The sequence below is a fragment of the Tripterygium wilfordii genome, chromosome 3 (genome assembly GCF_013401445.1).
Source record: "Tripterygium wilfordii isolate XIE 37 chromosome 3, ASM1340144v1, whole genome shotgun sequence".
Lineage (NCBI taxonomy): Eukaryota > Viridiplantae > Streptophyta > Magnoliopsida > Celastrales > Celastraceae > Tripterygium > Tripterygium wilfordii.
The window spans coordinates 9029432-9057080 of record NC_052234.1 but is presented as its reverse complement, the minus strand read 5'-3'; the positions used below and the strand labels follow the sequence as shown (position 1 = coordinate 9057080).

The 27649-nt window shown below is 36.9% G+C and overlaps 5 protein-coding genes across 8 annotated transcripts; 2 read left to right on the top strand and 3 right to left on the bottom strand.

Moving 5' to 3' along the window:
- Window positions 1–190: 190 nt before the first annotated feature.
- On the bottom strand, window positions 191–5297 carry LOC119995167. Of its 3 annotated transcripts, none has more exons than XM_038841579.1 (13): window positions 5186–5297; window positions 4967–5068; window positions 4571–4692; window positions 4249–4346; window positions 3825–3876; window positions 3650–3742; window positions 3070–3180; window positions 2672–2885; window positions 2081–2526; window positions 1848–1957; window positions 968–1026; window positions 700–887; window positions 191–481 (listed from the first exon to the last, which is right to left on the bottom strand). In XM_038841579.1, the coding sequence occupies exons 1-13, from the start codon at window positions 5238–5240 to the stop codon at window positions 293–295; spliced, it is 1839 nt and encodes a 612-aa protein (XP_038697507.1). In that variant the 5' UTR covers window positions 5241–5297; the 3' UTR covers window positions 191–292. The 3 variants fall into 3 exon arrangements, with proteins under 3 accessions (XP_038697507.1, XP_038697506.1, XP_038697508.1); XM_038841578.1 differs by having other exon boundaries at window positions 3825–3879; window positions 5186–5294; XM_038841580.1 differs by having other exon boundaries at window positions 3825–3879; window positions 4967–5069; window positions 5193–5283.
- Window positions 5298–5470: 173 nt separating this feature from the next.
- Window positions 5471–6480, bottom strand: LOC119984939 (probable F-box protein At5g04010). The gene has a single exon (XM_038829065.1). The coding sequence runs from the start codon at window positions 6242–6244 to the stop codon at window positions 5471–5473; it is 774 nt and encodes a 257-aa protein (XP_038684993.1). The 5' UTR covers window positions 6245–6480.
- A 3330-nt stretch (window positions 6481–9810) lies between these two features.
- On the top strand, window positions 9811–19637 carry LOC119995271 (nuclear pore complex protein NUP93A). Its single transcript, XM_038841732.1, has 15 exons — window positions 9811–9939; window positions 11073–11164; window positions 11485–11551; window positions 11971–12030; window positions 12666–12755; window positions 13501–13773; window positions 14025–14120; window positions 14212–14346; window positions 14874–14927; window positions 15024–15107; window positions 15650–15736; window positions 15805–16707; window positions 17518–17699; window positions 18453–18744; window positions 19266–19637. Exons 1-15 carry the CDS (start codon window positions 9847–9849, stop codon window positions 19341–19343), a joined length of 2586 nt encoding a protein of 861 aa, XP_038697660.1. The 5' UTR covers window positions 9811–9846; the 3' UTR covers window positions 19344–19637.
- A 612-nt stretch (window positions 19638–20249) lies between these two features.
- On the top strand, window positions 20250–23782 carry LOC119993666. 2 transcript variants are annotated; one of them, XM_038840874.1, is made up of 5 exons: window positions 20250–20447; window positions 20520–20651; window positions 20738–21100; window positions 21892–22154; window positions 23296–23782. In XM_038840874.1, exons 1-4 carry the CDS (start codon window positions 20302–20304, stop codon window positions 22028–22030), a joined length of 780 nt encoding a protein of 259 aa, XP_038696802.1. In that variant the 5' UTR covers window positions 20250–20301; the 3' UTR covers window positions 22031–22154; window positions 23296–23782. The 2 variants fall into 2 exon arrangements, with proteins under 2 accessions (XP_038696802.1, XP_038696810.1); XM_038840882.1 differs by having other exon boundaries at window positions 22976–23782.
- Window positions 23783–24617: 835 nt separating this feature from the next.
- Window positions 24618–26306, bottom strand: LOC119993655 (zeatin O-glucosyltransferase-like). Its single transcript, XM_038840861.1, has one exon. It carries the CDS (start codon window positions 26229–26231, stop codon window positions 24801–24803), a length of 1431 nt encoding a protein of 476 aa, XP_038696789.1. The 5' UTR covers window positions 26232–26306; the 3' UTR covers window positions 24618–24800.
- Window positions 26307–27649: the final 1343 nt, after the last annotated feature.

The following is a 27649-nucleotide window of genomic DNA, read 5'->3' as shown; positions in this document are numbered from 1 at the left end:
CATTTGCTTGGTATTTTCTGAATTCTGTCTCACCAAGGTCCACATAGAACCTCAACTCCAAAATAAAATCAAATATTGAATTAGGCCACATTCAGCCAAGTTCCAACACCATTGCTTTCAATAATTTGTTGAGATAATTTACAAAAAACCAGTTAGTCCAGAGCTTGTTGGCATACATGCTTTTCTTTTGTCTTTTTGTTTCTTTCTTTTCTTTTCTATTTGACATTTCTCAGTACGAAAAGTAAAATAAATCTGCTTTCTCAGAGGCTATCTTGGTGGCTGACTATCCTCCTCACAAGGATTCAGAAAACTTTGGTGCCCCCAAGTCGAGTTCCTGTTTCATGATGCAGTTCATCAGCCAATCCCCACTGAAAGTCCATATTCCTTTCTTTGCAGCTGATAATGCTTCCTCCATATCTTCTTCACAGGCAATAAAGATCGTTTTCGATGATTTGCTTACCTTGTCCAAACCAGAAATAATCTGAATCCACAGCATTTTGAGAGAAGTTAAAACCAATTTCGCTTGCAATAATCGCGGCCAAAAGAAGATGTGTACTATCTTGTGAAGTTCTCAGTACAGTGAAGAGTAACCATTTGTGCACTAACATGTTATCCTATTCAGTGTGCAAGGATGAGAGACAGGACTATGTAAAGATTTGACCAGCAAAGTAATGTTAAAAGGAGATTCTATACACTTACTTGCCCACCAGCAGACCTAACAATTGCGGATAGGGTACGAATAGGTGGTTGAACGTGTGAGGCTATGCAAAGATGGTAACCTCTTAGCAATGCTCTTGGCCTTGATCTTGCTATGAGAACTGTACTCTTTAAGTCAGTTCTGTACTTTGACATGTAATCTTCATCGTGCAGTATAAAGGGCAATTCGTCTGTAGATGAAGGAAAGTTAAGATAGCACGTCAAGCATACTTTAATTTGGCCTAAATTCCATTTATCTTTTTCAACTCACCCACAAATTTGCCAACCCGGAAGCTTTCTTTCAACCAGCTGGATGAGACTACCCATGCTCTGCGTAAAGATGGGATCAAATATTACTGTTAGTACCTTTTGATACTACATGTGAATGACCTGCGACAAAACTCGGGGGAAGCAAACCAAAATCGGAGAAATAGGATAAAAACAAACAACATATGAAACTATGGTATAATAACTTCTCAAACAATACCATTTCAAAACTGTCAGCCAAACTGAGATTTCAAAAAAAAAGGAGAAAAAGAGGCATAGTTACTTCCATTGTTACTGTCCTTTATGGTTTATTCGTGACACTAAGGGTCAAGTGAGGTTTTCAAGGAAATAAAACTTATTTTGATATGCTTTGAGGAAGATGGTTGTGTACCCTTCAAAGTTGGTTTAATAGGCACTGTAATAAAAGATAAACAACACTCGTACACAAGACTCCCGCAATGGGTGAGTTCAAGAACAAGCCAGATGTACACAGATCTTACCTCACAAAATATGTGGAAGGTTGTTCCCAAGAATTGAACTTGTATTGTAACCCCTAGGTTGCACCCATAGAAATCTACCACTGGGCCGCATGTTCGGATAGACATTGTAATATAAGCAATAATTGCTCATGATGTATTCAACCTACATTCTTGTAGTTGATTCCTATTTGCACATGTTGTTACCCACTTGGTGCCTCCATTAATCTAATTTAATTTTTTTGTTGCTTAAAAAAAGGAAATCAGCATAATCAAATTCTCTTAATTTGAAAAATTAGAAACGGCAATTGTGATAATAAAATGTATAGATATTTGTGTTGACTGGCTGGAGAAGATTTTATAATTATAAATGTAAACTAGGTTAATGATGAAAAAATCAGAACTAACCCTGAACAGAGAGCAGTGCAGAAATTCAATGTTTTTCTCACTTTCCCGGTAACAACATGTGTGCTTGCACTCCCATCACAGGTAACAGCTCCACCAAGCATTTCAATTACCTACATGGAGAAGGTTGATGATCAACATTCAACAAAACACACAAAATCCATAGACATACACACGGAGATACTGCACGTTCCTGTCACATCAGTTTGCAACCAAATTAAGCGAATGGGAGATACCTTTGTCAGACTCGTTTTCTTGGTATCGTCAGCAATATTCATCAACATTACTTTTAAATATTCTCCATTTGAACAAACTTCTTTACCGACAAGAGCTTTTGATGTCATCTCAAATGGTTTGCCTTCTATAGAATTATTTACCATTTCCCAGGAGCATCCATTAAAACAAGGAGCAGTACAGTCACTTTCAGGAATTAGACCCCACGCAGACTCTGATGAGCAATCCAGAAGATGGCTTCCCTTCACTTTTTTTGATTTCAACGAAGATAGTGAGGCTTCCCAAACCTTCCTCTTTGCATTTTGTGTTGAGCAAGTGCAGAGATTTACGCCACCACTAGATCCAACATTTGTTGGTTCTCCGCAAGTAGCCATATTGTTGCAGAGCACTCTCTCAGAAGGAGCAGCATCCCCACAACCTTGCTTTGCATCATGGGTTTGACAAAAGCCTGCTCAAAATAAACAGAATCAAGTTATTTTTTTCCTCACAAGGCCTTCAAACATTTTCCTAGCTTAAAATCACAAAAGCAAATGACAAAGTTTTTTTTTTCGAAAGTTACACATGTCAAAATATATATAATTAACTGTCCTCACCATCTGCCTTATCATTTCTAGAAGATAATCCATCTTGTATCAATTGCTCAACAAACTTTAAAGAGTCAGCAGGGTTATCCAAAGTGTCCCTATTAAGATGAGCCACCATAAGGGTTGAACCCCCAGGAAAGCACAATGTTCTGCGAATATCAGACTTGATAGGCAGCCTGCGAGCTCGACCCTTCTTGTCCACATTGGCTATTGATGCAAAACCCTGCGCTTGTTTTGGAGATAAGATCCGAAAATCAAAAACCACATAGCAATTTCATCTTACCATAGAATGTCGTTCACTACAACATTATGCATTCTTATACAAAAAGTAGTTTCTCAGCCTCAGTTTTTGCATATTTAAGAGCATTATTTAAACGAAGAGGAGTTATGGTCCACCCTTGACCTACCTGTTTAATCCAAAAACCTTCAGATTCCACATCTCCCCAACAGTATATAGTGTGAATACCAACACTTTGAAGTCTCCTCCGCAATTCCATGTACAATAAGCAACCAAAACCCTAAATGCAATGAAAATACACCAACTTAACTTGTAAACAATTTCCATATTAGTTAAGAAATGATAAGGCAAAAAGAAAGAAAGAAATTAAGCGGATGGCATGGCAGCATTTGGATGGGGGAAAATAAGTGCAATAAAACGTACAAAGTGAACTCAAGTTTTAACTGCTGTTAACACTCTTAAATTCACAAAAATGCATGTGATATGAAATCATAGTTGCAAATCTACTATAGTATAAATACCCATCCTGAAGTTGCAATCACGTATCAAGAATTTATTCAGGTTAAAGTGTTAATCTTACTTAGTGCTGGATATCTAATGAAATTAGTTGCTTTACACTATGCATTTGGTGATTTTCAACTTTACGTATCTAATGAAATAATTCACAAATGCAAATTATTTGTTTTATTTGTTGAGTGAAGAGAAGAATCAAAATGTAGCACGATGGAAACTGCAAATGAAGAACAAACCTTGTGTTGGTAGTTTGACCTAACAGCAGCAAGAGGAATCTCAGCATACTGTGTGTCAGCAGGAACTATTTGATAGGTAATTGCAGCTAGCATCTGGTAAAGAAGATCATTAAGAAACAGCTACCAAGAAGATCATTAAGAAACAGCTATCCTCCGGTAAAGTTAGCAAGCTTACCTTTTCCGAGCATTCCATGAACTTGGAATTCAAAAGCAGAGTACAATATTTCCTGCAGAATAGATAAACTAATCGTCAAAAGTCAAAACTCTCCTGAATTCAACTCTTGTAACTACAATAAATAAATAATAAATCATACGGATTCAGACTTGCTCCTGTGGCAAGCCCCCTGCCACATGACCAAGAGATCATGGGTTCAAACCCCCTCTCCCCCCGCTCCCCACCTCAACCACTAATTTCCCATTCAAAAAAAGTTGATAATAATTAACAATACCTGATATGCCTGGATCATCTAAACAAATTAGCAAATTACTAGTAAATTCAGTCAGAATAACATAATTCATAACCGCAAAAGGAGGAACCCATTTTGATTGAAGCACGCCAAAGAAAACAGATAGATCAGGAAAGCACAGGCATCCTTTACCCATTTGAGACACATTGTTCAAGAAACGACGACTTCTTTCCAGTATTTGCCGCATAACTCATCGTGGGTAACTCTTGCATGTATAAATTTAGCACTTCCTGTATACAAAAATTCACACCTGCTTGTGAGCACAATGATAATTTGAAATAAACAATATGACTTGAAAACTAAACCTAAGTACACTCAGATTCAAGGAAGTAAGTCTTAGCCAAGATGGCTAAGACCCCTACCTTTAAATTCTAATTGACCAAGAGGTCATGGGTCATTCCCTACCCCGCTTATTGACAAAAAAAAAATATACACACATGAGAAAGATATGCACCTGAAGACAAGATTTGCTAAAGCTATCACCATCTTTCGGATTAACAAGCAAAAATCCATAATCATCCTCAAACTTCGGAGCTTTCTCATCATTATCACACTTTCTATTCACCTCTTCCCTCACTGCCACAATTAAATAAATGAGAGACGTCCACAGTAACTCAGCTCCATTGACTTCATCGACGAAAATAAATAAATAAACAAAATTGAGAAGAAAAAAATCGGAACTTTGAGCATGTTACCTAGTTTAATTTCAGCTCAATAATTCCCCATAAGGGCGTAAACAAAAAAAAAAACTATTTCAGAACACCAGTTGACGATTATTACTGATGCGACAGCACATTGTTTGCTACTCTGGCTATATCTTTTCAATACATCCAAAGAAAAGGAAAAGTACCTGAAACTCTGATTTTGGCATTTCTGGAGAGGAAAATCGAAAGGCTATTTTGATCGGATTTGCAATTGAAGCCCTTTGCTTCAACCATAACCTCGCAATTACCTGCCAAAAATATTATACGAAAGAATTAGATATTTCTTAATTCTTACTGTTGACAAGTGAAATTGAAGAAACCGATTTCTAGGGCTTCCAAGGATTAGGGTTTTTATTCTCCAGTACCGATTGGGATTGGGATTGGAGAGAGAGACGGAGGAGAGGCCTTTCTGGGCGCCATTTGTTTTTCAGTTTTTTGAGTTCCGAAATGTACATTGCAAGCCACTTATAAAGAGGCGGGAAGAGACTATTGTAATTTTAGTAAACTTCTGGGGGCAGTTTAGTCATTCAAAATCCTATTTCCTGCATCTCTATTCCCATCGTAGTCACTGATCAAGAAAAAGCAAGAAAGGCAAAAGCTTTAGTATATGAACTTCATTGAAGCAAGAAGAAACAAAAGATGAGAAAATATTACAAGGGAGATGGTACAAGAAAATGTTGCAAGTACCTAAGCCCATCATCAACACTCACATATCTCCAACTCACTATGCTCATAATCCCCACACTAACTCTCTCCACCACAACTTCACCATTTCCTCTTCTCCCACTAACCCCAATTTTCAAGTCCGCCACAACCCCACTAGAGGTGTCTCCCGAGCAACACCCCGGCGGCGGAAGCTCCTCCGAGAACCATCCCTCAGCCGCCAGACCAAAGCTCAATTTCCCCTGATCACAATCCATCATAGTAAAAACCCCTCTCCACCCTTTCAAAACCACGTTCCACGTTATCTGCATTTCTTTAAATCCCACATCGGTCAGTGATAGACACTCTTCATTTAAATGAACGATATCGAATCGAAACACACCGTTTTGGTCACGCTTTAGTTGGCTACACGGTTTTGCTACGTTGAGAATAGTCCTCCTCTTGGTGGACAAACAGACGGTGAATACGATGTCGTTTAGGGAAAGGAGGGGTGGTTGTTGTGTCCGACGGTGTCGTTTGGCGGCAGTGAGGCCTAGAGAGTATAAGCGGCGATAAGGGAGTGATGGGTCAGTGATTTTGAGTATTAAGAGTGAAGGGTAGTCGGTGGTGCAAATGGGTTGCCAGAGGTGGTCCATGGACATTCCAATTGACCATGACTTGGACACGCAGGAGGCTACGGCGAGGGTTCGGGGGTCAAGGTGCTGTGCCACCAGAGACAGGACCTCCCACGGTAGTGGTTTGTGCGATTGAAGGGAAGACATGGCGTGTTTTCTCCCTCGATAATGTGATTCGGGTGAGGTTTATCCTTTATATGTATGGGTGACGGTTGTTCGGTGGCGATCAGAACGTGACACGTGTACTTCGGCGTGCTAGTGCTCTGCCACGTTGGTCTGATTTTTCTGTCTCGAAATCAGTTCGTTGGTGGCAGAGAGAGACACGAGTTTTTCTTTTTTTTTTTATAATTTTATTCACCATAGAGAAATATGAGTGTTCTAATTTCATCTAGTCAATCACGTTGAGTCCTGCACAATTCTCCCGAGTCACACGCTACTTTTTCTGAGTCATATTTAGCAATAAATTCAAGGAAAAATTAAATATAAGTTCTTCATGAGATAGTTTTGTTTCAATAAGAATATTCTTAAAAGTCTTATTTCATAAAATTCATGTACTTTAAACTAATATTCCAAAAAGGACAAATTCTTATCCTAATTTTTTAAATTACTAAAATAACCTCAATTTAATTATTTAAATTTTAAAAATTAATTATAAAGTTTACATAAATTCATCTCTCACTTACGAAAGCTCCTCTTTCATGACTATAACTGTAGGGAATATTTTTCTTTCCAAATTTCTTCATGAAATTGATTTTCTAATATGAATATTGCACCAATTTTGAATTTCTATAATGATTCACATTGCGATCCTGTTGATTTTGGATATTCTCGGTGTTTGAATTTCTAGATCTGATCATACTCACCACCATACTTGTAGTTTTCTTTCGATCTGTCATCACATCATTATTTTCTACAATTTATGTGGTGATTTTTCGTGTCTTTTTTTGTTTTGATTCCGGCTGCAGACTGCAGGTGATATGTTATCTGTTTCGATTAATTTGATATCTATCATAATGTCTTGTTAAAATGTTATCTGTCTTTAATGAAATGTTATCTGTTTGAAGTTCCAAAACAGATAATATATAAGAACATATCCGAAACAGATATATTATCTACATAATCAAATCATATTTCAGAAGAAAAAAAGAGTTCGAAAAAACAATAAAACCTCAAAGGTGATGCGCTTTGATCCGTGGAGTTGATTGGCGGCGTCGATGGTTATCGGAGTTGGCCGTATTGGCCGGATCTAACTCTTTTTCAAATGGTGGCCGTGATTTCAAGAGGCTTTTTTGGTAAATCAAGTGATAATAGATGACCAATGATGATTGGGCTTTGATAGAGCTGACCTAGAGCTTTATTTCGATAGTTTGTTCGTCGAAAACGTTGATCGGACGGCCAATTCCAGTGGTCGACATGAGGGAAGAAGAAGAGAGGGAGTAAAAAAAGGAGGAAGAAGAATGACATCACATGTGTGACTCTAAATATGGATTTTAGAGATATCTTTAGGGGTATTTTTGTCAACACAATACAAATGCATTTTTTTCTAATGTTTTTTTTCCACTTTGTCATTCATTGAATATATAACTACCATATTGTCCTTTCCCCTAATTTCCCCTAAACTCAATCCTAAGTTACGTCCAACTACGCTTAGCCATCTCTCGATTCTCTTCTCAGTGGGATCCAGGATTCTAATTCACTTGGAGTACAGTACAACTAAGCAATTAGGGTCACGAGGCAGCATCTTTGGAAATTTTTTTGAGTTAGTTATATAGTATGAATATAAGTACTACTAATAGTTTGAAGTGATAAAGTATTACATATTTATTTATCGCAATTATTGTCCACGAATTTTCATATAATGAAAATAATTTATTATAACATCATTAATAATGATTTCTAATAACTATATTATTTGAAACATACAAGATAATTATTTAAAATTTGAACACACATAGAATGTAAAACGTACCTAACATGCTTTTAAGCAAAAATCAAAGTGAAAACTCAAACTGAATCATGAAATTTTTTATTGTCTTCAATGTGTAATGAGCTCGATCAAAATGTTGATAAAGAATTAGGGATCAAAATCCTAGACAGAGAAACAGTGAAAGACACAAATAAAGTTAAGAGTGAGAAGGAGAGAGTATATTTTTCTTACGGGCCTATGGGACTTGGTACACTTTTATGGGGTTGCCCTGTTACATTTTTTATTTTGGCCGACCTGTCACATAAGCGAATTGACTACCCAAAAGAGTGAAATTCTACTCGAATTATCACTTTGGCAAAATTTTAAACTTAAGATTACCAAATTGACATGTTTTGACTATTAGGGTGCGTTTGGTAAGAGGGTAATAATTTGAGGGTATAATTTGTTACTCATGTAAATGTTACAAGGGTAATAATAATTATGGAGAATAAGTGTTACCCTTGTTTGGTAAAGAAGGGTAAAATTTACCCAAGTATTCATTACTCTTGTTTGTTACGACTATACATTACTAGTGTAATACCATTACCCTTGTTTGTTATTATTGTAATGAACCAAACTAGAAAAAAGTGAGATTATGTTTTTTATTGTTACGACTATCATGTACCAAAATTTTAAAAATATAGATACATACGCATGTATATACACACACAGCCAGACATATATATATATAATAACAATTGTTAACAATTTCAACAAAATAATCTGATAACATTCAAATCCATGACAAAGACGTAACACAAGAGTAGGGGTCATCATTTGGCCGGCGGGCCTAGGTCCGAGCTCGGCCCTGCCCGACCCCTTGGGCGGACATGGACTCCATTTTTTGGGTCAGCCCAACCCGAAGCCAGGCCAATTTTGGCTCAGCCCGAGCCCTACCCAAGCCCGACATTATTTATTTATATATATATATATATATAATATGTATATATTTATATTTATATTTATATAAAATATGTATGTATATCTATAATACACACATGCACAGACAGTGCATATGTATATATTTATATGTGTGTGTGTGTGTATATATATATATATGTATATGTACACACAGATAGTGCATATGTGTATATATATATATGTATATATATACACACAGACAGTACATATGTGTGTATGTATATATATATATGTGTGTGTATATACATACAGACAGTGCATATGTGATTGTGTGTGTGTATATATATGTGTGTGTCTGTGTGTATATATATATATATATGTATATATAACCTATGAGCTTTTAGAATTTTTTATTTAAAGGGGTAGATTGGAGTAAAACTTCTCATTACTTTTTATTACCCAGGTCCCCCACTAGTAAACTTTATGTGTAAAAAATAAGTTCAATTACTAAAATTTATTACAGGTGTAAAAGTTATACTGACATAACAAACACAAGTAAACTTAAAATTTAATTACTCTTGTAACTATTACACCCCATTACCCTCTTACCAAACGCACCATTAGTGTAGAAAATAAAAACACAGGTTATGTTTCAGTGATCAAATGTGGTATGAATTGAATTTTGCGATAGACAAAACTCTTGGATGAGTTTCTCCAACCCGAACATTTTAAATTTTGTTTAGCTTGGCTATATCTAGATCCGAACCGGAACCGGAACCGGAACCGCAACCGTTTAGTTGTAGCTGGGTCTGGTATAGGCTTTACAAATATTAAATTATTAATAGCATTTTCAAAATTAGGGCTTTATAAATTCCAAAACCCTTTTTCCCTCTCCCTTTACTCTCCGAACCAGAGAAAAAAAATGGCGAGTGAGCGTAACTGGACCGATCTGCTCCACTCTTCCACAAAGCTTCTAGAACAAGCTGCTCCTTCTGCTCAGTTCCCTCCTCTCCAGGTATCCTCTACAGCTCTACTCTCTCTGTATTTTCCTTTTGTTCCCCAGTAAACGCGAGAAACCTAAAAGTGAAAAAAGTACAATCTGTACTGTCGTGTAATCTCGGTCTCTTGAGTCTCGAGAAAATAGGTAGCCGAATTAAAACTATTCTTTGCTTCTGAGAGGTGCGAAGTAGTGAACGAGGAGACGAACTATCTAAGATTTCGGGAAAGAAACTTTTTATTTGTCCGGGTTGGGGGGGGGGGGATTTTTTTATCTAACCTGGCATAGGTTCTTCTATGCTGATTTTTTTGGTTTTCTCGAAACAGAATATTGGGCAGAGAAATGAAAAGCTAAATTGCAAGCATTTTATGTTTTGTCTTTTTGTAGTGGTCAGATACTGGAAAGTTACATTTACAGAATTGTATTTTTGAGGAGAAAGTTATAGTTAGAATTTCAGGTTCTTGACAAGGAGTTTATTCAAGCTTATTCCTCGATTTTTTTTTATTATATACTTTGGCTACCAATTGTCAAGAAAGAATGCTTGGAATAAAAGATATTGGACTAGTTTTATTTTACAATGAAGAGAAAGTATGAATCTATATTAATGTCTGGGTTAGTTGCTTGGAAGTGCTACTGACTAATTGATTGCTTAGTTGATAACAAGTATGAGGAAAAGACGTCAAGTAAAGAAAATTATTATATGTAATTCAACATTAGTCTTGCACATGTTTTACCCTCTTGCAATATATTGGTAAAAGCTTCTTTTGGTATCTTTATGGGATAATTGGCTTGGCACTTTTAAAATTTTGGATGAATGACTCTTCTAGGAACTTCTTAGACTGTGTCATTTATCTGTACTGTGACTGTTCTTTGGGTTGCTGTCACTTGGTGCCCCCTTAGAAGATTTTATTACGGTTTCTAAAGAATCCCCCCGGAAAAAAGTATGTCTGGTATTTTTTATTTTGAAGAACTTAGTTTGTGTAGCTTGATTTCTTTTCTATATAAATCAACAGCGTTCGTAGAAATTATTTTGCCATTTTTTATTTTTAAAAGACGTTCTGCCAAGCATAGAACTGTCTTTGTGTTTGCACTCGTGCCTTCTGTTTCTCTGGGTTCCCAAGTTCATTTCCTGTAATCTGCATCTGTCTCAGAGGAACTTAGATCAGTTGGAAGCATTGTCCAAGAAGCTTAAGGCTAGAACATTGAGAACAGAGGCGCCTTCTCAGTCTATTGCTGCAACAAGGTCCTCCTGGGATTACCCTCTCAATTTTCGTCATTTTAGAAATTTGATTGGGGAATTCATGATTTTTAATGCGTTCTTATATTTTATGTTTGCAAGTTCTTCCTCAATTCTCTCTGTGCTAGTTAATTTCAAAAAAAAAAAAAAAGAAGAAGAGAAAATTTGAAAACTTGGAAATTCTCTACTAACAAGATTGTGATCTATAATTGTTTCATTAAGTTTTTTTGCCCATCAAATTGCCATAACTAAGTCTTTTGGTGAAGCAATTTTAAATGTTATACTTTTAGTTCATTTTGTTTTGTTTGATAAATCATACTCTACAGGCTTCTTGCTCGTGAAGGGTTAAATGCTGAGCAGCTTGCAAGGGATCTAAAGTCATTTGAATTGAAGGTAAAAAATTCTCGAGTTCTAGGGTGTTGTTATCTTGTTGACCACACATCTGTTCATTGTATTAAACACTATACTATCCTCTTTTATTTGGTTCACGTAATCCCAGACAAAGGCAATACATGTCAAGTATTTGATTCGGGAGACAAATAACTGAAAAAAGTACGTGGACATAGAATGGAAAAGCTTATTGAAGCATATTCCATTATCGAATTGTAGTCTGAATTAAACTTTAATTTTGTTAGGTGTCAAAACGTTTTATTTTCTCTTGTACTATATTTAATTCGTTTGTCATTTTAAACATAGATTTTGTCTAGCTTCTTTAAAATTCCTGGCTTTCTCTCGCTTAAGTTTATCCTTCCTTTCCAATGTTAGTGAACTTTTGATCTGTTAACATTTAATTTCATTTTTGACACCTGAAGACTACTTTTGATGATGTTTTCCCTGCTGAGGCGACAACCGTTGAAGAGTATCTGCAACAGGTAATAATCACTAGAACAGTAGAACTCAAACGTGGTATGATTTTTTCTTCTATTATTACAAATTTTTGGTAACTTTTGGCTTTTTATTACTCCTTCGTTGCATAACCATGTTGTGCCAATTGGGTCTAGTGATGCCACATTACCAATTGCGTATTTATAGGAAAGTATTAATACGTATCTGTGAAACTAGAACAAACTGACAAGAAACAGAGATGCAACTTGTGCAAGAGTTCATACTTCATACTCTTCAGTGATTGTTAATGGTTCTTTTTTATTCAAATGTTGAAGCTCAAATTATTCCAATGATGGGGTTTGAATTTTGAATTTATATGAATTATTAAAGGCATTTCAATCTTACTTCTACCTCCTCCCTCTGCTCTCTTGATGGTATGATCTCATAAAATTGTGGGCAATTGAAGATCGTCATCACTCTGCGATCAAGTTTGTACGCCTTCTTTATTTATTTGTTCTCATCCAAAACAAACAAATATATCACATTCTCAACTATGGTTCAGAATTCCTTTTAAGCTGATTGATTTCTAATTTGAAGTGGCATCTTTTGCTGTCTATTGAAATAAGAATTAAGAAGAAAAAGGGTAAATTCCTCATTGTTGTTTTCAATGTTACTGGTACAGGTTCATGAAATGGCAATTGTGTCAGCCATCCAAGAAGCTCAGAAGGATAACATCAAAAGTTTTAATGATCATATGATGAAAGTTATGGAGGTAAGTCTGCCCTGTTAATTAGTGGCATTTAATTGTCTCGTTCTTCAGAGGTATTTGTCTCCAGTATGTTACTTTAACTTTAACTTTTAGTTTCGTACTTTATTAGCTACTTCCATTTCTTTTAACTCCTTTTAACTCCTTCTTGATTGTTGGAGCTGTAAGCAAAGCAAAATCCGACACAATATGATCCTCTGCAATTAAACTTCTTCAGCACTGAATTCTTCTACCCTGTTTTCGTAGTTCTACCAATGTAATTAGTTTCACTCTCTCATGATTCATGAACTTGTTTGTTTAGTATGTCTCTATAGCGCTTAATTGTTTTCCAAGGGGCTTTCGATAACATTGTTGAATGCCTATGTAAATTTTGTCTTGGCTTCTTTCTCTTCCCACACTCAGTTTGTGTATATATTTTTGCTACATATGATAGACTTGGTTTATTAGTTTGCTTGCCTTTAAATCATCACCAAAATAGTATCCTGCCGACTTAAGGGAAGTATATTTTTTTTTGCTGAAGGCTCTTGTGGTGGGGTGGTGTGGTTTGGTTTATTGTAATAAGCTTTTGGGGGCACGAAAATGCCATGGAAAACCATCTAAACTAGGTCAATTGATTCTGGAGTACTAGCAATGACCACAAACAACCAGCTTGGAGGGGAAAATAAATAAAGGAAAATAAGCTGACTGTGTTAATGTCCTCTAATCAATGTGCATTTGTCCTGAAATGATGAGAAGAGCTTCATATTGGCAGGAGGATTGGCAAAAGGAAAAACGTGACTTTCTTCAAAGCTTGAGCCGGATTGCGACGTTACCCAGGACGAATATGACTGATGCGAGTGCTGTGGGTACTCTTCCTGGTCAAGTAGCATCTGTGGCTTCAAGCCATCAAGTTTCTTCAGGTCCCTCTGGAATGGAGATTGTTCCTCTTGCTAATAACAAGCCAATTATCGAGAAAAAAGCTTCAGCATATGGTGAAGTAGTGAAGAATCTTAATAACTCTAGGGAGCGTGGTTTACCATTCAAGGTAAAGTTGGTTATTTTACTGAGAACTATTTCTGGATCTTAGTAAAGCAGGCGACTTCTTTGTAATCCACTATATATGTTTGATAGCGAACTAGGTTTTTCAAAAGAATTGTTGCTATATCACCTTACTAGTTATTGTTATTGTCTAATTGAGTAATTGGAAGAACCTGTGTTTCTCAGTATCTTACTCGTGGTTCTTTCAAATCTATGTTTAAGTTTGCTTTCATAATTTGTTTTGCACCATTCAAGCAGCCTGCTACAGCTTTCAAGAGTGCATATGAAACTTTGGGCCCAGAAGCATCTGGTGGAAAATCCGTTAATATGCAGAAGATATGGCACCTCATTCAGGTGCGCTTTCTCATGATCTGCTTAGTTTATCGTCAACAAACTCTGGTGGATTTATTATACTTCTCCTTGTGATTCAAGTAATTTTTGACAGACATTGATTGGTGAGGATTCAACTATACAAAGGGGTGTTTCAAGGAAAATGTCACTAATAATCGGTGCCAGGCGCCACCTTGAGTGGGGACATGAGAAATATATTATGGATACAATACAAAGTCATCCTGCACAGGTACTCTCACTTCCATATTATGTTATATTTCTTTCGCTTTCCATATTCGGAAAAAATATTTCTTCTCTTTCCAATGTTTCACTGCATATTTTTAATGAATACCAAGTATATTGCAGGGCACCCAGGGGTGGCCATCCAAACAGATTGAACTTAGTTTTGGAATTTGCTTATAATGTTTACTTTTTGTATTTGGTCGCTTGCTGCTACTTCTTTTGTACCTAAATTTGTGGTTTCCTAGTCCTTATGAATTATATTGCCTTAAGTTTAAAATTTGAAAAATCTGCTTTTCTAATTTGCTTCTGTAAACAGTTTGTGCTGCTGTTTACTCTGTCTAGTATTTGTCTGGTTACTGCTGCTTGTTTTGTTCCTTGAAATCTTAGGGAAAACTGTCTCTCTATTTGCTTCTGCAAATAGTTTGTCCTTACTCCATTTCAGTGTTTTTTTTTTCCTAGTAAAAGAAACATATTGCTACTGGGCTTGGATTTATTGGCACTTATCTCTTATGGTTATTCATGATATTAATGTAGGCTGCCCTTGGTGGTGCTGTTGGAAATTTACAAAGAGTTCGCGCGTTTCTTCGGGTTTGTTTGCATATTGCTTTACAATGTGTTCAAAATGATATGTTATCATTCGTAGATTCTAAATTAGACTGTTTGTTATTGAATTTGTTTGTTCAGATACGTTTAAGAGATTATGGTGTTTTAGATTTTGATGCTGGCGATGCTCGCAGGCAGCCTCCAGTTGACACTACTTGGCAGCAGGTATTGGATGGTACATTCACTTGCATTTCCAGCAGGTCCTTCCTTAATTTGATGTTGATTACAATGTTTGGTTGGGAAAGTTTCTTTATTTCTTCTACATTGTTGCAATTTTTTTTATTATATATTTAAACTTTGATCTCAAATGTTGCTTAACCAAGAATCAGTTAGTTTAATTTGTAGACTTTTGTATCAATTTTGATGGGTGAATTTATATCAGCTAGTAGAATGGTATCATGTGAGTCCTATAGTTTGTCATGTTTCTAAGACTTATCCATGTTATAGCATCAATGTCATTGTCATCCTTTTACATTGTAAAAATATATTGACAGTTTCCAACTAATAATCCTTGGTGATTATCTTGCATGAGTGGAGGGTTTGTATTTTGCTTCGATTTGCTTCCATCATTTTGAGAACTTGGGTCTGTTTTGGCACAATCTTCATGAGTTCTCTCTCTCTAAAAGAGTTTCTTTCATTGCTATTAGACTAACTATACTCGTTTACGATAATGCTGGCTCATGCTTTATCCTTTTTGCCTGTAACAGATTTACTTTTGCTTGAGAACTGGGTATTATGAAGAAGCCAGAAATGTTGCACTATCATCCCGTGCATCACAGCAGTTTGCTCATCTGGTATTAATTTTTCACCGCTTTAATTTAGCACTTTATGGCCAACCTTTTGACATTCTTCCCTTTGACAGCTCACAGAGTGGATTAACACTGGAGGTATGGTACCTGCGGAGATTGGAGCTGCAGCTTCTGAAGAATGTGAGAAAATGTTGAGAATGGGAGATCGTGTGGGTCGAGCATCATACGACAAGAAAAAACTGTTACTTTATGCTATAATATCCGGTTCTCGAAGGCATATTGATCGCCTTCTAAGAGATTCGCCTACGCTTTTCAATACTATAGAGGATTTCCTATGGTTCAAATTGTCTGCTGTAAGGGACTATCCAAGTGGAGCATCGTCATCTGTGGTCTTGAATGACCTGGTGCCATACAGTCTGGATGATTTGCAGGTCTACTTAAATAAATTTGAGCCATCATATTACACGAAAAATGGAAAGGATCCTCTGGTATACCCATATGTCTTGCTTTTAAGTATTCAGTTGCTTCCGGCTATTCTACATCTGTCTAAGGAAGCTAGAGATGAAGGATATGACATTGATGCGGCCCACATATCAATTGTTCTTGCCGATCATGGGGTTCTTTCTGAAGGTTCTGGGGCTGGACAAAAGGTAGGGGTGATGGATGCTTATGCAGAGGTATCTAGTATTATAAGGCAGTATGGCTCTGCATACCTTCGTCATGGAAATCTCTCAATGGCATTAGAATATTATGCGCAAGCTGCTGCTGCTGTGGGTGGTGGCCATTTGTCTTGGGTTGGGAGAGGTAATGTGGATCAGCAAAGGCAGAGAAATTCGATGCTGATGCAACTTCTTACTGAGTTGTTGTTACGGGATGGTGGAATTTATCTCTTACTTGGACCAAGAGGTACTGGAGAGGAAGGGGAGTTGGGACGCTTTTTGACTGATTATAGAGAAAGACAACAATTTCTGCTTGAAGCTGCCCGGCAATGCGAGGAAGCTGGCCTCTATGACAAAGTAATGTTTCTGTCTTGCCTTCTTGAAATATTAAGTTTGATAATTTTGCCCAAAAAAAAAAAAGAAAAAGAAGAAGTTTGCAAATTTTGGGTGAAAAGAACATGCAACTTTTATAGCTGTACGCCTGTACCTTGCTTTATGTTTTGATGCAATGTCTAGGAAGGCTTCAGGTGTAGTATCTAAATACCCACTTTCTTTCATTGTCTAGGAAGGCTTCAGGTGTAGTATCTAAATATTAACTTTCTTCCATTGTCATTTGGCTGGGCTTAAAAAGACAACAAATGAGAGTGAGAGGAAAAAATAAAATAAAAAACAACAGAGAGAGAGAGAGCTGATGATCCGGGTAGAGTTTCATATTTTTTGATCGGGTTTCTTCTAGTTGGTTATGATAGATAACAAGTTGCTTCTTCACTTGAGGTGGTTATGTCTGGGTCTATGGTTACTTTTGGACACCTTAATTGACATCTCAGCTATATCATAATGAAGATAACTCTTGCTGGTATTGTCTTTTTAACATTCAAAAGAACAATTATTACTCAATATTGCTCATTCTAGTTCTTTTATTTTCAGTTTGTGTACGTTATCTTTTACTCATACTTTCTTCTTCATCTTCTCTCTTTTTTGAGCTTTTATATCCACCTTCCACCTTTCTTATCCACCCTTTCCGCTATTCACATTTTGTAATTTGTACGTTACTTTTTATATTATAATGTTCTTTAAACTACTTTCTGTTTTCTCTTTTTTGTTATTGGGATTAACATTTTGTTTTCCAATTGTTCTTTTATCTTACATCTGTTCATTGAAATTCAGTCTATAGAGATTCAGAAGAGGATTGGAGCATTTTCATTGGCACTAAATACGATTAATAAATGTCTCTCTGAAGCAATTTGTGCTCTCTCAAGAGGTAGATTGGATGGTGAGAGTCGTATGGCTGGCCTCATTCATTCCGGAAATGAGATTTTGGAGACATACAAATATTATCCTGAAGTCAGGTGAGGATGCTGCTTCATTTCCTTTTTTCTTCCTTTTGATCATGGTGTATGGTTTTGGCAACAATGTGGCTTCCATTTTGGTCATTTATTGATGGTCGCATGTAGCAGAAAGTTTTGTTTGGCATGACTTTAGCAATTCACATTTGGACTACGTTTTGAATTCTATGGTTTATGATTGAGGTGGGGGCCGGCGAATTATGATTAGAAGTTATGAACAGCGGATGAGTTAAATTGTTAGCACACCTGAAGTAACTCAATTTCAGACTTAACTAGTTTGCAAGTTATACTTCTGTGAATTCACCGACTAAGATTGATAAAAAAAAAAAAATTAATCACTTTTGGAACTCTTACCTTCTATATTTATGAGTTGTACTTTCACCAATCTATGTGTACATACATATATTTACGTCTAAAGATTCTGTATTGGCTATGTTGAAGTTGGTTTCTTCTCTTTTGGTGCTGGTATCTTGACTCCTTGAGGTAATTTTGTTCTGATCTGAATTTGGGGGGTTGCCCTTAGATTAATGAATCCTAAAATGTCAGGAATTTTGTTAAAATGACATTTTATATTATGATATTTGTACTCAGCAGTTGATGTGCATATTGTGTGGATTCCTATGTTGCACTCTTGTTTGTACTTCTGGGTTTCCTTTATTTCGTGGTTGTAATTGGTAGGTCTAATTCTTTAAATTATATGAATTATCTTTTTACTCAGTTTCCTAACTTTTGAGCCCTCTCAAACATGACTTGCAGTCCTCAGGAGAGAGAGAATGTTATGGAGCAACAAACTGTGTTGAGACAGCTTGAGGCTATATTGACTGTCCACAAGTTAGCGAGGATAGGGAATCATGTAGATGCTCTAAGGGAGGTTGCCAAGCTTCCTTTTCTTCCCTTAGATCCACGAGCGCCAAATGTCAATGCCGATGTCCTTCAGAATTTATCTCCTTATGTCCAAGCCTGCGTGCCAGATCTCCTGAAGGTTGCTCTTACTTGTCTGGACACTGTAGCAGATTCTGATGGATCTCTGCGTTCCATGAGGGCAAAGGTATGCTTTATGTACCATGTAGAGATGTTACCTAATGTTCAATCTTTTGATATGGGGGCTTCACTGAACTATTGTTTTCATTACTCCATGGAATCCCATTCTTTTAAGAGAAAAATTTAATACTAACTTTTTATAAGAAAACGCAAAGCCATACAGAGCCCAATGGGTTAAGCGAAGAATAATGCCTGGAGTGGCGCTCTTTGTTTGGAAATTCATTGTATATCACCAGCTAGAATGCAGGATTAGTCATTGTTTACTTTAAGAGTAATCAGTAATTTGCAAAGTATGAGTGATCATGTTTGTTATTTGTTAAGTAATCTCTGTTTTCTTTGGTTATGAATTTGCTGTGGGAATGAATATCTAGTATCATATTCAGCTCATTGATTAAGTATCCATATTTTGGTTGGTGATTCCTGGGATATTGATTTGAAACCTTTTGAATTCGATTCAGCTATCTTTGATGAAGCTGTTTTTGATTTGTGATAGTGTTTTTATTTTCTTCCCCTCCCGTGCTTTGGCAGATTGCGCAATTCCTTGCAAACAACATGAACATGAATTGGCCTCGTGATTTGTACGAAAAGGTTGCTCGAAGTTTGTGAAGCTGCTCGAAGACTTATGATGAAGTGAAGTTTTTTACATGCGAAGCTGCTTGAAGACTAGTGGCAGTTTTGTTAAGAAAACGATTGGAATGTTTTCAATCTAATGGTGATGACTAATTTGTTAGCGACAGAACATAAAGAGAAGAAATGTATCTGCAGAAGTTAACTGCTCCGAATTTCGCCGCTCTTTCTTGTGAGCTTCTGTCAATATTTTTCATTTCGGGATACAATGTGTACTAATTCTACATGAGAAGGAAATTATTGTGTTATTTCAGGCTTTGAATTATTGTGTTATTTCTTTTGTTTTTTTTAATCGAACTGATGTGTCCTTGTGTTGCTATTAGTCGAATTGAACAGGAAAAACATGGCTTTTAAAAGATTTTTCATATCTTGATACCTATTAAGTAACTGAAGTCTTTCACTCTTTCTTTTCTTTTCTTTTTCTTCTTTAACGGGATTCGACCCCTACGCTTTTTTTATTTTTTTTAACGGGGAGTGGATTCGAACCCTAATAATATACATCGTCTTTATCACTTTACTCTTTTTATTTTTTTAACGGGAGGGGGATTCGAAATCTAATAATACATATTGTCTTCACCACTTTAATTGGTGGCTGAGATGTGAACTCTTGCACTCTAATATTCTGCTATCTGTTTTTATTTTGTTATGGAGAAGAATATTGAATTCCCTAATTTAAACAAATAATTTGGCTTTATGTTCAATTTCTCGAACCCCGAAAAACAAAATGCCGGGTCAATCAAAATAATAAAAATATTGGGCTTGGGCCTGGGCTTAACCAAAGAGCAGCCGAATCATACAAGGAAAGAAGAAGTGGTGGGCCTGATCTCCAATATCGATATCTGATCCATAGGCTAGCTCTTGGTCAAGAAAATCCCGAGAAACTCTGGCATGTTGGATCGGATTCTCTGTAATCGACTTCAGGCTAAATATCTAAACAATGGAGGCGCAGGACCACTGGGAACGTTCCTCGGGAGAAGAAATTAGCGACGGCGAGGTCAATTTTCGAGACACAAATGACGTATGCGACGATGACGATCTCTATTACACATCAGGTTCCGGTTGTCCATCCAAGCTTCAATTCAGGTAAAGAAAGGGAAAAATATTATTATTATTATTATTTTGTTCTTCGAATCCATAATTTTATTATTGTTGAAGGAGAGATGTTTCCAAGGCACGTTGGAATCAGAAGATGCGAGTGGCTGAGGTTCTGGAAAAGAAGGGTAAGATGTGGACAACTACAGGAATAGTGCGTGGTGGCCGGACTTACTGCTTCCTTGAAGAGACATTGTAGGTGGTGAAAATTTGCATCCGTATATCTTTGTTTGAAGCTATTGTTTTCATTGATTTTGGCTTACTGATTTTGCTTTTGTCAGGTTTCTGGCTGAAATTGGGGCAATGCGTCTTGTAGATGATTCTGATACTTGTTTAACCCTAAAAGATATCTATGAAAAGGTTGCAGAGGGAAACATTGGATGCTGCTATGATTTTTTCCAGGTTTACAAGCAATTGAAGTCACTTGGTTACATTGTTGGGCGGCATGGTGTACCTTGGACATTTAGGAGCTCTAAGAGCACCTCAGCGTCTCATTCTTTGAAAGAGGAGGATTCAATTGTTGAATTGTTCAGTAATATGCGGGTCAATGAAAGTTTGAGGCCATCTTTTGATGTATACCATCCAAACAGCAGGTTTAGAAAATCTGCTCCAGGCGATCCAAGCTTTGTGCTTTGCTTAGCAAGGTAATGATATGATGGTAACTCACTTTTGCGGTCATTGACGTTTGATTGAATGTTGTGGATATTTTTTATTTAACAATTTTATGAGAATTTGAGTGTTAAATGTTGTGTTTGCAAGGAAATGTCTGGTGGTCTTGTGCTCCTACCAGCGTTTGGGTTGTTTTAAGATTTTCAGAGAAATCGAACAAATATAGTGTAGAAATGAAGTTAGATATTTTCTATATGTTTCTGGTAATGTAGAGTAGTAGACGTAGAAGTTTGTTTGTGTTTTCTGACATGAGATGCTTCTGCCTGGCATTAAGGAATCAAGAAGAAAAAAGAAATTGGAGGTTTGTCTTTCTTCATGCTATCAATGAATTAAGATCTAAAATCCCCTTGCTATTGTGCTCATGATTTCTCTGTTGCCAGTTCTCATTATAAAACTTCTGCATGGTATGTTGAAATTAGTTTTAGTGAAGTTCTACCCATAGAGAAGAAAGCATTTTTCATTCTCAACTAAACATTATTATAACATTCTTTGTGAGAAAGGGCAGCTGCATTTGACCGAAACTCATACAGCTTTGTATTCTCTGCTGAGAAGAGGAGTTCCAAGAAAGCATTATGCCCACTATTTGACGCATGTATTATTAATTACTGTATGGACATTCTCATTTCTGTATTTTGACTTCCTGAAGTGAATAAGTGGATGCAATATGTAATCTTGTGCTTCTGGTGGCTCTTTTCATTTTCGAAAGTGAAGGTATGATGATTTACACTTCTTGCTGTATCATTTATAATATGTCTCTGTCTTTTAGTGGCTCTCCACCTTCGAAAGCTGAAATACAAGTCCTTGAAAAACAATGTAATGGCATCCCTTTGAAATTCTGTGACATTGAGCATGGACGGATCAGTTTTTTCTCCTTTGATGAGGTTGAGCTTCCTGTTTTACCTTGATTTTTGGATGGCTGCAATTTCATACTAATGGAGCATGGAAAAATTACTAGAGGATTACCTGAAGTCATTGCATGCTCGCAGTTGCATGAAATTGCAATAACTCTCCGGGATTGTAAGCATTGAGGTATGACTCTTTTTTTTTTTTTTTAATCTCTAAATTAAAAACAATTTGGCATCTTAGATGGAATTTTCAAAGTGTGGACTTGTTTATGCCTATAATTTCATGTATTAGGATGGACAGACAACACTCCACACGTCCCTCTTGTGCATGAATGAAAAAGTGATGAGAGATAGTTAAAAAGATTATAGAAATGTAACTCTCAAGTATGGGCACATTTTTTCCAAATTATTTATTTTGAAACTTTTTGGCTCTGACAATAAGATAGTATCTTTGGCTCTTTGCCCAGGGAAGCATTTGAGACTCTTTTAAGTGCTCCAATTAGGCAACCAAGCATTTATACGCACAGATGCCCTCATTTGTGAAGGCAATCCAATCCTTAAGGCAGTGGTAAAGTTGCTCTATTGAGCTGGTCGCTCACAGCATATTTACTCGCTTTAAAACATAAGCTTCATGACTTAAATTTTACTCTTATATAATATAGAATACGCTCGAATAATCTGACACCATCCAATTTGGATTTTAAAGTCACAGGGCATATCCTATTAAGAGCACTTCATTACTATAAGCTTCACAGAAATGGAAATTTAATATGAGTAGCCACAGCCAAGTTGCTTTGCCCTTAATGAAAGTTCGCGCTCTTCTATAGTTGTTTAGTTAAATGATTCTCAATGCTTATCAAAAAAAAAGTTAAAATTATTCTCAAGTACAAGTTCACTTAGAACTATCTTGCGTAACTCAACATCCAAGAATGGTAAGTTACAGTTTTTGGATGACTTAGTTACAGTTACCCCTAAACCTGTTCCCTTGTTATCTTTTCACTGAAGGTTTGCAAGCATGTGTCAAAGCTTCTATGCATGCTTTCAATCAAATGGAGAAGAGTTATTATTGGCCTTGGCTTTCTATTGGGGTCTGTGGTACAAAACCTTGCGCAGTTCCAGATGTGGAGTAGCACACTTTCCATTGTCTGTCAGCCTCACTATTTTTTTATCTGGTCGCAATTGGAGAAGAAACGATAGTGTCAAATGATGTGATCCGTACAGATCTTCCTTCGCTTGAAGGATGCTATCTTCTGGAGTTTCTCAATTTCATTTTTACTCAGTGCATGCTTTTTGAAACAAATTGGCATTGTTTTTAATACTTGCAGGATTTTGGAGGGAGCTTACATGGAATTGCTTGGAACAGAAACTAAGACCAAGGGATTAAAGCAAAGCAAGCAAAAGTTCATTAGGATTCTAAGAGATGCTGTAAGGGGAAATGTTTTTGGTGGAGATGATGTGGCTATGTTACTCTCATGATTCATGAGCTGATGTATCTACGTGGGGCAAAGGTTCACGACTCTTCTCAAATTATGATCAGATAGTAGTCTTGTCCTCACATAAATCCAAAAGAAACAAGAGGAGGAGATGATGGGCTCCTTGGCGTGGGGAAGTGTCTATTTCAAAATTTAAAGAAAGAAGCCTGTGTCAAAGATATGTACAGAATAATTCATGGGCCTAGTTTTAGCCATTTGGACAATAATCGTGGTTGAAGAAAAATGTGACATCTTGAATCTTCTTCTCCTGTCATATCATCTGATTTGGTAGATAAGATTATTTTGCATGAAATTCAAAATGGTCCTTGGCATCTGTTCATGATGTGCTCCATTTTGTCTCGAGTCATTTTGCTTGAAGTCTTGCAAGATTATGTTTGTATGTGCGTGTGTATATATATATATATAAAGTTAAAAATGAAAATGACATGCATATGTTTCTTTGTAGGCGGTTTGTTGTTTCTTGTTTTTCAAAATATCGGATTAAGGGGACCTGTAGTAGTTTTATAAATGCAGGCATGTAGTTGTGATCACCACCATTGATGGTGATGAAATGCAGAGCCACGGTAGTTTTTGGATTAAAAAACTCGTGGATGGCTGCCTGTGATGATGACCACCACTCTGGGCTTGCATCACTGAAGACCTGTCAAGTTGTTGAGATCTCTAATATCATCCCTACCTCATCCTCTTCACAACATCTTCTTGGATAATTGAATCCCCAACTAGTTTTAAAATTGTAATTTGTAAGAATACTAACTAAAGCCATAGTTACAAGTTAATTACAAGCAGTAGCCAAAATGCTATGAGATTTGTTTATGCCTCTGTTCTTTAAACCCCGCAATCCTCATGGACCAATTGAGACCTGAGTTGCATAACGTAGGAAGATAACGTCAGGTGACATTCGCACACATGGACCACATGTAGATGTATGCCTTTCTTGGTATCTTCTTGTTAGTCTCTTCAATGGATATGGTACCATTTGCATCAATTTTCAATTTGTGCACGGCACTGGTTCATGCCAATTATGTGCTGTCTCTTTCTTTCTTTTGCAGAATTGTCTTTATGAGTCAGTTCCCAGTTGTAGGCTTAAAAAATTGCTGCTTTACTGGTGTACTTGCGTATCTGCCTCTGTGTGTGTGCGCATACTTATCTATAGCTTTAGAGAAATGACAAGAAACGCACAAATTTTATCTCTCTCTATGTGCTTTTGTTTCAAGTGCATGCATATATACTAATTCGTTAAACAATACATAGTACTGTTGATGGAGAATGACATTAAGAAAAATATTATTGACAGTGCAGTGAAACTGTTTGATGAATTGTCGGTGTGGTAAACTGAGCTACCTTGTGATATGAGCAATGAAAGAGTCGAATTCCCCACGAGAAACCTCGCCTTCGCCTGTCGAGCGTCGCACATTGCTGCCCAATTCTGCTGCTCTCTTCCTCATCTCGTCCCCTTCTTTTGAAGCCATTAAAATCTTCACAGAATCTTCGACAATCTCTGATGTCACAAGCTTCTCTCTTCTCCCCCAGTCCTTCACAACAATGCCAATTTTGAGTAGTTTTGTAATGAGTACTGTGTTTCTTGGCTGATCAGAATGCATGGGCCAGGCTGCTATAGGTACTCCCATGGTGATACTTTCCATGCAAGAGTTCCACCCACAATGACTCATGAATCCACCAATAGCAGGGTGAGCCAGAATCTCCACTTGGGGAGCCCAATTTCTCACCAAAATTCCCACTCCCTCCACTGAATCATCATACCCTTTTGGGAGCTTAGCTCTTCCCAGATCATGATCTCCATTGAAAACATGTTCCTTGTCAGCATCTCTAAGAACCCAAATGAACTTTTGCTTGCTTCTTCTCAACCCAATAGCTAGTTCCCTAATTTCCTGCTCACTCATTGATATTGATGTCCCAAATGACACATAGATCACTGAATTCACGTCCTGTATATCAAGCCATTCAAGGCAGTAATGCCTACTTTTTGATCTTCTCCTATCTGGATTCAACTTTATTGGGTTGAATGGTCCTAATGCCCAATGCTTAATCCCTTTGTCCTTGCTTTGTCTCTCAAGCAAATCCATGTAAGCTCCTTCTATGACTCTGCAAGTGTTGTAAACTTTGCCTGAAATGTTTTTGTGGTACTTATATTGAGATTTCATGAAATCAACAAACTCTGAAGAGAAACATCCCTCAAGAGATGGAATGTCTTCAGGGATCAATAGATTTGAGTACTCTATTGGTTTCTTCTCCATTTGTTCCCATATGTACAGGAAAATAGTGAAGGCTGACACACTGTGGAAATTATATGACTCTGCATTTGGAATTACACCAACTTCTTGAACCACTGATGCCATCAGAGAATCATGGATGACAATCACTCTTCTCGAGGTGATCGAAAGTGCACGTAGAAGCTTCGACACGGGCTCAATAAGGTTCGACGAGGCGCTGAAAATAGGAAGCCAGTGAGAAGGGAACCTGTTTGATAGATTGGAATCCTCAGGGGAAGGTGTTTGACATGGGGGGATTTTGAAGCTGTGGAAATAGATGTTGGTGGCTGCCAGAGGATCCCATCCGTGCACCCGGCGCTTCGCCTGAGAGGCGTGTTCGGTGGTGCCAACGTAATGGACTGGAATGTTGTAGGAGGAGACCAGACGAGAAAGTTGGAGGAGCTGGTTCAGGTGGCCTTGTGCAGGGAGTGGCACCATCACCACAACAACCTCTTGTTGTTTTAGGCCATTTTGGCCTGTTTTGCAATGGTTAACCATTTGAAAAATTGTGTTGATAGTTGTTTGGTTTGTGGCTTCAAATTGTCCTGTGCTCTTTGATTGTGCTGTTGGAGTTTATATAGGAAAATTTGGAACGCTTTTTACTGTTAGGATAGGTATGCGTACATCCAGCTTATTGTTAGGTGTGCATACATTCTGCATGTCCCTAGCACGATCTATTTTGATAATTATAGTTAATTAACATAACCATAGTCTTGATTATGTTACCGTAATCATAGGCTTAACATCAATAATTATCTCTATTGCAATTAGGTTGATTATATATCCTTTATATGTAGTTGACCTCAATTATATAAATAGGCCACTCATTGAACAATTATATATACACAAAAATATGCATTGGATATAATTTTCTCTAAACTAGTAAATTGAATATAGTAATTATCATCAAATTATTTAATTTCCTATAATTGGTTGTCTCAAATTGCTATCATACAAATGGTCAACTAAAATGTTAATCTATGAAGGGAACCAGAGAGACATGGAATATGTATTATCAAAATTCAAAATGACCAAATTGATATATCAAATTAATTAATTATTATACATTACATATATGCTTCTCTTCTTCGTATTTCTTTATTATTTGGTGAATGAATGATTTTTGTGGGGTAAGCTAAGATTCATGAGAGTAAGCAATCTTTCAGTTCAGACAAGGGTTTAAGCATGTGAGCGAATTGTGTCTTTTCAAAGAAAAAACCACTTGATAAATACAGGGAGTTGCCACTTTGCATAATAATTGTGTGATCCATTTGATGTGTGTGTGATCCATTTGCAGTTTTTCTTGCTGCGTTGCATCATTGTGTGATCCATTCATGAATTTGAAAATGCATGACACATTTGAATTAGCAATGAGAAATTAGGATTTAGGGTTTAGGTTTGGGGTTCCCTAAATATATTATATTCTAACTTACCTTCATCACCTACGATTGTCATCATCAAATTTCGTTGTCAGACCACTATTTCGAATGACTTACCTATTGAAACGAAGCTCCCGATCTCGATAAACCTTTACCCACCAACCACCGCATAGACCATGCTGAAAATTGAGGTTGAAGTCGTGGCACTGCCAACTCCTCCCCTCCTCGATCCAGTCAATTCTGACATCCCCTCTAGCCAATGACAATTCCATTCGATTTGTCTCGATGAGACATACCTTCCCCAACCAGTTTATCGATGAAATAGAGGTCGGAATTCAACGGAGGGGCCCATATATGAGAATTCTTATATACGTACGTGTGAAGGATTGATTTCTGGCCGACACGGAGTCATTGTGGGACCTATTACGGTCCTAGAAAGCCTTGTGACGCACATTTGTTTAGTTTTGGTTGTTAAACACAAAGTACACTGATTTCTGGACGCTGTCTATTTGGCTGAAAAACGAAAAATGAAAGGTG